Genomic DNA, 11,734 nt, shown 5'->3' with positions numbered 1-11,734 from the left:
ACTAATTTATTTTATTTATAACATTTATAATCATATATCGGTACATTAACCCTCTCTTTTTTCAACAAAGTACAACGAATCGTAATTATATGGATTTTTAAAGTTGTTATAATATAAAATCAGCACGCCACAAAAAAATTATTAGATTATTATAATACATAGAGACAAGAAATGAATTTTAAATAAAATTAATTTACAATATTTTTTCAAGTTAAAATTAATTAATCAATTTCATTAATTTTAATTCATATATTAATTCCCAAAATTAATACTCTATAAACAAGTGAAAAGAAATTTATTTATTAAAGTATAATAATCTTCTGATTCCTTGCTTAAGAAAGATGTTAGTGACCAAACAACCTCATTAAATATCAATATTTACATGTGCAGTATTTAAATTAATAACAGTTTATCTTATTTTTCTCGCATAATGAATTATTGGAATAAATTTTAATTTCTAAAAAGATTTATTATTGAAAATGGAGTAATTTATGGTTCATTTCATACATAAAATTGAGCTTATAAATTAAAATTATAATGTAATAATAAATTTATATTTTAAATGAATAAACATTTTTATAAGGATTATCAAATTAAATATATAAAATAAATCAATCGATCAAGAATTTTTAGCGATAAACATAAATAGATATACGTTTCTATATAAAAATGTGTTTATATTACCAAAAATTGCTTTATAAACAAATAAAAAAACAAACCTAATAGATAACAATTTAATTCATTTATATAAATTTTATAAATGAAAAAATTTGAGAAAATTCAATAAACTATTTCATTCTTTTTTAATTCAAAGTTTACTGCATTTAAATATACTGTATTATTATGATTGTGCTTTTGACAAAAAATATCATAATAAATCTGATTCTACAATACTTTCTACAAAAGTAATGCATATCGAAAAAAATATATACAGACGTATATTATATGGTTTTCGAACATTTACAAAAACATGAACGGGTGAGGTATGGTAAGAAGTCAATCGAATCTTCTCTTCAAACTAACAAGAATTTATTTATCGATAATATTAAAATAGCAATGACTACTAATTATAAATTATGCATGCTGTACTATCATTTTTTATCTTTCTTCTCCGGTGATACAATATTATTATTAATTTTATCGCAAGAATTGAATCTCGAGTCAAGCCGCATCAGCTGCTGATACTGGCCTCTGATTAACTCCCAGTAATTAATTTTCTCGGTGTCAATATCAAATTCTTTACAAGTTTCGTAAAATATAGGTAAACAAAGCTCGAGATACGCATGATCTACCGACGGCAACAAATGATGAAGTCCATGGGATCCAAAGTTGGTGAGAGTAAGATAGAGTGAATCGTCGATAACTTTACGATTACGTACAGCATCCAACTCCATTAGACCCCAGTCGAGATCCTTTCTAAAATGGTTATTAAATACTGCTAAATATTTGGGAAAATATTGAAACGAATGTCTGAGTTTCAACAATTACTGTCCCGTTCAACACATACATGAAAAGAACTGACCGCATGTTTCATAGTTTTATTTCTCAAGAAGAAAGTACTTTGTCACAATTAATCTTTTTAACATAATATCGTTACAAATTTTATACACTAATCGTCGATATTATTGAATTATTTATAATTTTTTATTATTATTTAAACGTACTCTAGAAAGTAAATATTAAGTATTATGAATTCATATAATTTCATCAAGAAAGATATTTTACGATTATAATATTATCCGCTCTTCAGCTAGAAAATATAAATCATAGAAAAGCTTTATTTCCTAGTAAAATGAAAAGAAAAAATATGAATATCCTACACTAATAATAATAAAAAATATCAAGGAAACCTACACTTTATTGAAAAGTTTAGCAATACTAATTGAATTATGAAACTAAATTATTACACTTAAAATCTTTCAAGAAAAATGCAATTTATTTTTAATCTGTAACAGTGCGCATTTTTACTATTAATTTTTAAAATAAACAATACATGATATTGCCAAATATAGATGATGTAGATCTGTATTTAATTGGCAACTAAATATTAAAAATAATTATAAGGATAAAACGGATGTTTGTACAATAAAAAATTCGATTAAATTTTACCTGCATATATCTCCATCATGGAAAATTTTTGGATGATGATGTGCAGCTGTCACGCCGATAAAAGAAAAAATAAAACTGCTTGTTAATAAAATTAAGATCCAAAGTTTTACAGCTTCCCAAATACATGGAGTAAAAAAGCTCATTAATGTTGGGATAAAGAAGGGAACACAATCTCGAAACTCAAAAGTTTTCCACTGAACAAATACAGAATAATATCTAAAATATATAAATTATAAATATTAATATATGTAAATTAATCATTGTATTAATTTTAATTTATAGACATGTATTTAAAAAAAAAAAATTTATATATGCTAATGAAATTAATTTTATTAATGAAAGTTATGAAATATTTTATTTATTTTTATGAGACAGGAAGCATGACTGCACTATATAGCAGTAAGATAACAATTTATATTGTATTAACGATGAAAAATATACTGATTATGTAATGCTTCCTTACATTGCAAGATAAAACAAATTGGGAGATAAAATTCAATCAAATAATTAATTAAAGAATATTTTATAAATTATATTACTTTATCAAGATCTGTTTTATGTTGTATTGCAATTTTGAAAATAATTGATTGAATAATATTAATATGAAATGCTTGTAATAATTACTGATTTGCGTTGTTTTAAAAATAAAGACAAATTAATTAGATGATTGAAGATAAAAACAGAAATATAAATATAATCTACTACTACACTATTATTATAATGTATCTGCGTCGTAGAAAAACAAAATTAATTGGATTACAGTCAAGTGCGTGTAGCTTTCATTACGTCTACTAAAGTATTTTGTCTTTTTCCTTTTCTTTCGAAAATAAAGAATTTAATTTAGCAAGCTGAAAATAATTTTATCTTTCACTAAATACTTTCAAACAATTCAAATACACATTTTTCACTGACCGTAAATATCGATCATTAGACAAGCACAAATATATGACTGATAAAATGGAACAATAGATACGAATATATTTATAAATGGAATTAATCTATCCAAATATCTAATCACAAATATAAATATTGAATCTCTAATATATATATATATATATATATATATATATATATATATATAATTCAATATTAGTAATAATTAGTCGACAACTCAAATTTTTAATTAGTCTTTCTATTAGTGACTATTCTCAATTTAAATACGTAAAAATAAAGTTCATTTTTTATAAAATTACTAAATGTATTAACGTACTAATAATAATTTACAAAGAAAATTCAAAATTTATACATTTCCTTATTTAACAAAATTGCAAACAGTATTAACCTACACAATAACGTCCAATTATTTTTTTTATATATGCACACGCTTCTGTCTTTCTATCAAGTTCCTAGAAACGATTAATGTTTAAAAATGTTACATAACACAATATATTAAGTATGATCGAATAACATAATAATAAGATTATTAAAATAAAATATTTATATTACGAAAATAAAGTTTTTTTTTTTTTTTGAAAAAAATTTTGATAAATTGTAATAAAATTAATATTTTTAATTTTCATAACGACATTTCTTATATTTATTTCTTATATATAAAAAAAAAAAAAAAAACTTTACTAACTTGCGAGCGATAAACTATACTTGTATATCAGTAAAACAGTTACCATTATTCATTCCTTTACATATTCATTACTATACAGAATATTATTTTTCACTTATTGATAAGCTTATTATTTTTAAATGGTTTGATAAATAAAAATCAATATTTATTTAAAATGAGACGATCTTATTAATATTTATAATTACAAAAATATTATATATATATATATATATATATATATATATATATATATGAATATGTTTTATATATTAAATCAAACTATCACGAAATCGTAATTCGTTTTAATACAACTTACCGTTTAATTCCCGTTAATATAAAAGTTCCAAAAAATGTAATGGGACTCATGATAATTGTCATTAATCTATATAAAAATGATTTATAATGACAAGGTAGATATATAAGAAATGGCTCAAAGTTGTAAATCTCCATATCCCATACAGTATTTGGATATAAATGGTGGCTAAGTCCGTGTGATATTCGCCAATCTTTCGATGACATGGTACTCAAGTCGAAATAATACATACGAAAGTTGTCTTTTAAATGGAAAAAATTATGCGCAGTTATTACGGTCCAACTGAGAAAAATTCCTACAATTTTTAACAAATATATCATCTTGAGTATTATTATATTGGATTTACAATATGACATTGAAAAAAAATTACGTTTTATCAATTATGGCATTTATTTACACACGATTGCATTTATTCCAAACAGTAAATATTCATCATATTAGTATAAAAATATGTTACCTCATAACATACAAATTATTAAAGACGAATAAATACCACAAATAATAATGACAATCCACGATCTAAGAATTGCAACTGCAATAGCCAAAAGAATTGTCACTATAAATAGCGAATCAGCTATTCGTTTTGATCGTACATTCGGATTATGATAATCAATATTTTTTAAGACTTTCTGAGCGCGTTTCTTAAATGTTCCATAAAATCCATTAGAGTCGAAGGTATATGATATAGTTCTTGGTATTTTGGCTTCACGTACGTAAAACTTGGGAAGCAGATTCTCCGCAGCATTTGAAATATGATGAACCTTAAATAATCTATTGTAAATATTTGAATATAATTTTCGTTTTATTCTTAATTTAATTTCTGATAATTTGCTTCTTTTCATTAGTTCTTTATTTCAACATTTATTAATAAAATATCTTTCCAACAACTTAAAATAAGAATGTAAATATGTTAACAGTGATGTTTCTAAATATTAAATATATTTATATGTTACTGTTTGATGGGATGTGAGTTTAGTCAAACATATGTCAAAATATGTAATATTATAAAAAGTAGAATCTAAGTACAGAATAAATGTATAGTTTGTTAATGTAACATGTATGGTTAATTTACAAGGAATTACGAATTAATTTGTCGGAATTAAATTTAATTTTCTATATTACAAAAATCAACATCAATATATAAATTAACATATTACATAAATTGACGTCATTATATTATGATGCGAACTATAAGTAATTAATGTTGATATATTTACTTTATAGCTGATATAAATTACATAATAATTAATTTATCGAATTTATCTATAAAAATTATTTTATCTTAAATGTACTTGCGTTTATATTTCAAGTCTTGTTTATTTATTCGCACTGTAATTTATATCTTTCATAATAAATTCTATATAAATATACGAATTCTTCAAGATCATTTAGAGTTAATATAAAATATATTTTATTATTAAATGTTATAGTTGCTATTGAAGATTCGAACGTTACAAAAATAGTCTCCTTAAATTTGAAATAATCTAATCAGTTGCTCAAAAGTATGAAATTATTTAACTATAGAACGAATAATTATTGATGAGATATAATGAATTGATATTTTGTATATCATTATAAGCAGTTATTACTTGGCTGATAATTTCATTGATAAAATTATTATAATATTTATAAGATACTCATTAATGTAATATTGTAAATTAAAAATAATTAATGCATATATCGCGATAAATAGAATAATTTACAATATATTAGAAAAATATTATTTACTTATACTTTACAGGAATAAAAAGTACCTGGAATGCTTCGGTGATGTCAGTACCTTTTGTCATTGATATCCATTCGGAACCACCTGGATGGTTTTTCATAAACCCTTCCAAATCATAAAGATTATTTCCAATTCTCCACAAACCTTCGGCGCCGTCATTCTTTCTTCTACTCTCCAGAAAATTATATGGAGTTTTTAAAAAACTTTCTTCAGCTGGCAGATAGTTGAGGCCCGGGACTGTACTCTTGATTTTAAGCATTCTAATTTTAAGAATTTTAAAATGCTAATGAAATATTTTGAAATGTTTGTAATATATCATAAATTCGAATATTACTTATTCTTTTAAAATTATTAATAACAATTATAACTCAATAAAAATATACTCTACCTTTATTTGTTTTATTTGAATATTGTAAATCGACTTGTGTATTATTAGATGAATTATTATTAGAATGAATATTTTTTGTATACAACTTAATAAATTTGTCAATTCTAATTATAATTTAAAAAATAAATAAATAAATAAATAATACGGCGAATTAAATGAATTGTGTGAAAAATGTCGACACAAATTAAAAATAAATCCACCAAAATTTTATTACGAATCCCGATAGTCAAACGCGACCGTCAATAAGCTAGAAATGGTTTTTCTAAATATAAATGCTAAAAATTATCGCGTCTTGTTAAAAAAAAAAAAAAAAAAAGAAAAGAAAAATCATTATCTACATAAACATATCACTAGCAATCATCCTGATAAAATCAAATAAACTCATAATTTAAGTACTCTAATAATATAATAATTCTAATAATGACAATAACTATATTATAAAACAACCAAACGAAAACTACATAATGCAGATTCGTTTATTTGTTTCCACTGCAATAAAATGACAAAAAAAGAAAAAGAAAGAACGATAACTACAACTTTATCAACTAACGCAATTCTTCAAGTATAACTGCATTTATTGTATATTAAATGCATTCTTTATTATACATTATTTATTAAAAATAATCAATTTTATTATTTAAATTTTCTCGAAAATATAATTAAATATGCAGTAAAAATATAGATGTAAATTATATATTTAATATTTTAATTCAAATTATTAACTTCAAAAAATACTTTTAAAATTGTTAATTTTATCAGCCGCCCACTTTCGCTATAGATTAATAAATAATTATAAGAAAATAAATTTAAAAATATATAAAAGAAAACCATAATTTATTATAAACGCATAGTAAATTTTATAAAATGTCTTCATAAATGATTAAATATTATAAACAAAAAATTGAACTTCTAATTGATTGTATTAAAGCCTTAATTCTAGTTTACATATACATTTATTCAGGAACTTCTCTCTCTCTCTCTCTCTCTCTCTCTCTCTATATATATATATTGTTCGGAAAATAATCCCACAATTTGACTAGTCAGCCAAACGTGCAATAATTAACGTAGAACAATAAAACCCACTAGATGTTATGTGGGGTTGCCGGGCAAGTAAAGGGTGAATGCACTGATTAATAATTAACACATGTCCTTATTATTTCTATTTATTTGAATTGATTTACAAAAGGGTGAATTACAGACGAACTTTATATTTCTTGATAATCTTGTGGTGTTGAAATATATTTACTATGAATGAAGCAGGTTATAATCTATTGAATATTATCACTAAGAGGTTATCGTGATTGTAGTTTTCTGATCGAACACTGGAATGCTATTGTGTTTATCTTAATACGTGTGTAGTTGCCTTTAAATATCGGTCGTAAGAGAGCCGAGATGGAGGTTATGCGAAGCTGTGCGCCATCTGTGGCTGGAACAACTTGCAGTTGGAGGGATTGAGAAGCCAATGTGGCGTTTATAGCTGGTCTTGTTCAAGAGTATGTCCGGGAAGCTTCCGTAGTTGGACTTTATCCGTCCGTCTTCTACATAAGCCGAGAAATCAAGAATGAGTACTAGCTGTAAGGACTTACTTGCAGTGTATCGTGATTTTCCAGTCTCTCTTCGATGGCTTGTTATTACGTTCCCTTGCAATGTTGCAACCCTTCAGTTCTTCCTTGTCTCCAAGTGAGACCACAAGTGGTCAGGTCCCACGCAATCCAGTCTTGATGAGATCAATTCAACTGTACACTAATTCACAATAGTGGAAAGAACTTATTATTAAAACTCAGCTAGCTAAACGACTCATCTCTCCGGTCCTCCTCCGTGAGAGTTGGTCGTGACTTATCCTTCACTGTAAGAAGTATTTGGAAAGAGTAAGTGAGGGTACATTACGTAGTCCCTTCTTAAAATGATTCACTGATCCCGCTCCACTTGGGATCCCTTCTTCCTTTATTAATTAACCAATCAGTGGTTGATCTTGGGTCGCACAATAGATTATGCACGCCTTCATTTCCACTTCCTTCCGGGCTCAGTTCCGAATTTGCTAATTGGGAAAGTGTCGGAAGGTGGCGAGCCTTTTCCATTGGTCACCTCTCTTTGGTTGCCTCATCCCTCTCTGGGACTTGGCTAGAAGAAGGGTCCGCTTGGGCGTGGTCAATTTTCCAATACGATCGACCAGATGTGGCATAGCCAAGAACAATGCAAGCATTGTCTTAAAGGCCGAGTGCGCACGTATGGTCATTGCATGTGTAGTACGTACGGGTTTTCGGTTGCAGTAAATATTTGTACTCAATGCTTCACGCATATCTGATATTCGTTTCGAATCTACTTTGGGGTTCTCCCGGCAGTAAACCCATTAGGTTCTACTGCACTGGGAGTATGAGCACGTTCCGCTAGAGTTTTCCAGATGTTTTATGACACTAGTACAAATAATTATGAGCAGGAAAGTTTTGAAGTCTTAAATACAATTTTCATGACATTACTTGTCAGATATTTTATTGCCTTATTAAACGGAGTCTCTTATTCTCAAACATATATATATATATATGTATATATATATATACAAATTATCATTTTCAATATCATATACAAATACACATTATCCCATTATTATTAAAAATAAAAAAAAATATTATTTTATGAATTAAAATTTTTGTTAAAATTATAAGTATTTATATTAATTGATACTAAAAAAATTTTTTAAAAATTTTAACATTCAAATGTAATATATTGGGTTAGTTTATTTAATAGGAGCATCAGACGTAATTAAAATCAGTATTCACACAAGCGCACACTCTCGTGATACACATGACTTTTTAGTATTTTCAACAAAATAACTAAATACTTTGAAATAACAGTAACAGATGCTTTATTTTACTATATTTTTATATTCAATTATATAATAAATATTATGTAATATTATATTATTTTATTATGCTAATCAAATAAAGGTGTAGTTTTTAAATTACATGCCAGGAACTCTTATTCATATTCTTGTTGATAATAAAATATATCAATATTAATAAGTACATATTATTTTCAAATATTATATTCATAAAAACAGTTTATTGTTAGATTATATCTAATATCATTATTTACCATATATAAACACATTATTACCATATTAAACATGTAATAATTATATTCCATATATTTATTGAGATTTGTATAAAAGTCTAGAAACAGTCATATAATTCGTCTTTATATTTATTTTTTCGTTTAAATATAATTTTCTACTAGCGATTCAATAATATAAATGCCAATAAAATAATTTATCATCCAACATATGAACATTTGATAAATTATGTTTAATGAAATGTTTAATCATTTAACAGCCTTCTTATATATATATATATAAACTAAGTATGCAGTATAGTGTGTGCGTGCGCGCGTGCGTGCGTGCCAACATGCGTACGTATGTTTGTGGAACAATTATATTACATCTAAATAATATAAATATTTATTTTTATTTTAAAGATAAAATTTTAATAAATTTCAACTAAAAAATTTCCAACTAATATAAGTACAATTACGTATAATAAAGAATGTACGATTGGTTCTTAAACATTAAAATACTCACTGCAGCTTAAAATTAGGAACTTACAAACTATGAGAACACACAAATCACTATGTAATTAGCATTTGTCATTATACCGAGTCTCAATGCAACCACATTCAAATTCAAATTGAACATTGTTATTATTTAATCAAGAGCATGACAAATACCTTTACGAAAAAATACGTTCTACATAACGGGCGAAAAAGTTCAGCACAGGAAGGAGGCTAATAATAAGAAAGAAATATGAGAAATACTGATTAAATCTACGCTTGTAATGAAAGGAAGCGGAGAACAATGGTAAGGCCGAGAATGGTGGCTGGACTGTGTTGAGCTCGTAAGTTGGCAATGTTTTGCGATGGTAGCTGGTTCGGTCTATTCGAATTGCCAAAGTCCTTCGAGTTAGTTGACGGAGGCGTTTTCCGATTTGAGATGCCGACCGAGCATATCGTACCCTGGACGGCTTCTCGGATGTTCCCTGCGAGGATACGAAAGTTATAATCGCTTGGATCAAGTTGCTGGTACATGAAGGTCGGTAGCCTGTCCGACAATACCCATATTGTGCCGTTGCGGTCAATCTGAGAAATTCAATTAAAGTAGGTTATACATAAGAATTTTATAAAATACGTTTAAATTGAAATTTCATATCATTGTTAACTACTTGATACTAGCAGTACAATAAAGTAATTCTTTATTATCAATCATTTTTAATAATAATTTATAGAGATCAAAATTACAATCTCTCCTAGCATTACTTTATTTATTTATTTATTTTATTTATTTTTATTTTTTTTATTTTTTTTTTCTTTTCTTTCCTTTTAATATTATTAATATCATTGATATTAGTTAGAAAGAGAAAATTTCAATTATTTTAATGTATAACAAATATATGCAATAAAAGGATTTTAGATAAATATTAATTTACGACAATATGAAAAGTTTCGTTAATTAAATTGATATTTATCACAAATTGTAATTACTTAGAATAATTAAAGGTATGATTTTTTCATTCCTTAAAGTTTTTCTCTAAATAAATGGCAAAATAAGAGTTTAAAAATTAAAAAAAATAAATAAATAAATAAATAATGTAAAAATATACATATTTTTTTTTTTTTTAAATTAATAAAAAATAACTTTCCATGTTTATCATAAAGAAATTGTAATTATAAACAATGGATTCCAATGTAAGATAAAAAATTTACTTTATCATTTAAATCACAACCTAATACTAGCAAATAATGCCTGGATGAACGAATTTAACGTTACGTACGGACTTGTATTTTTGATATTATAAATAGATTTATCTGTGTAAATTAAAAATTACAGATTAAACATAATCAAGTGATTCTCGTTTCTAAAAGAACTTAATCAATGAATATTTAAGAATTACATCAAGTTTATATCCATCCTATATTTATGTTTATGTTTAAAGGCTTGTTTTCATTAAACAAAAAGTAACGCTGTTAGAGAATATTTTGATAATTTGATGCTCTAAGCGAAAGCATACCTTAATATCATTAGGAAAGACCATTGTAACATTATTCATGTAAACTCGGCCCTGTTGTTGTATGCTATATTTGGTACCCGTTTGCCAACATGCAATCGCATTAAGATTCGTCAAAGCGTAAATTAAAATCCCCGTGTCTGGATCGAGGAAACTAACGCTACTTTGACCATTTGATCCGCGTGAGCCAAGGACTTGAAATTGATGAAATGTTTCTAAAAGAACAAAACATGTACTAAGTGGTGTGATTTTTACCTCTGTTGGCAATATAAGAATAATGATAATCTAGCAATAATTTTTACATTTTCACTGCTATAGACTGAAATTTTAATACATAAATTATTGGAAATTCATTAAATGTAAAAGATTACTTTTCCAAAACTTTCAAGTGCTTTTTTAGGATATATTAAGAATAATTTTTTATAGAATCACTGATACAGTTATTTAATAAAAATGGACGTGACGTTTATTTAATAAAATGAATAATTTATTTCAATTTACATAATACTATATGTAGTCTCATAAAGCAAGATAGGTTGTGCAATATTGATTTTATTTTTGTTTTTTTTTTGTTTTTTTTTTTGTT

At 25.6% G+C, this 11,734-nt stretch overlaps 2 protein-coding genes across 2 annotated transcripts in view; both read right to left on the bottom strand.

Annotated features, from left to right (window-relative positions):
• Positions 1-1,115: 1,115 nt before the first annotated feature.
• On the bottom strand, positions 1,116-5,987 carry Cyt-b5-r (Cytochrome b5-related; the record flags this gene model as incomplete). Its single annotated transcript, XM_011508068.1, has 5 exons — positions 5,735-5,987; positions 4,474-4,741; positions 3,984-4,221; positions 2,110-2,325; positions 1,116-1,416 (listed from the first exon to the last, which is right to left on the bottom strand). Coding segments are annotated over exons 1-5 (1,254 nt in total), but the record flags the coding sequence as incomplete, so codon positions are not given.
• Positions 5,988-9,614: 3,627 nt separating this feature from the next.
• The window catches only part of yellow-b (L-dopachrome tautomerase yellow-b), a 7,130-nt gene continuing 5,010 nt past the window's right edge, over positions 9,615-11,734 (bottom strand). Inside the window, exons 4-5 of the mRNA XM_011508067.1 lie at positions 11,152-11,363; positions 9,615-10,222 (exon numbers count right to left, since the gene is read on the bottom strand). Of these exons, the coding sequence (XP_011506369.1) occupies positions 9,911-10,222; positions 11,152-11,363 (524 nt within the window). The 3' untranslated portion in view covers positions 9,615-9,910. The remainder of the gene's footprint in view (positions 10,223-11,151; positions 11,364-11,734) is intronic.

This window comes from Ceratosolen solmsi, unplaced genomic scaffold (genome assembly GCF_000503995.2).
Source record: "Ceratosolen solmsi marchali unplaced genomic scaffold, CerSol_1.0 scaffold1, whole genome shotgun sequence".
Taxonomy (NCBI): Eukaryota; Metazoa; Arthropoda; class Insecta; order Hymenoptera; family Agaonidae; genus Ceratosolen; species Ceratosolen solmsi.
Note: the sequence above shows the minus strand (reverse complement) of the source record. Positions and strands in the feature narration are given on the sequence as shown.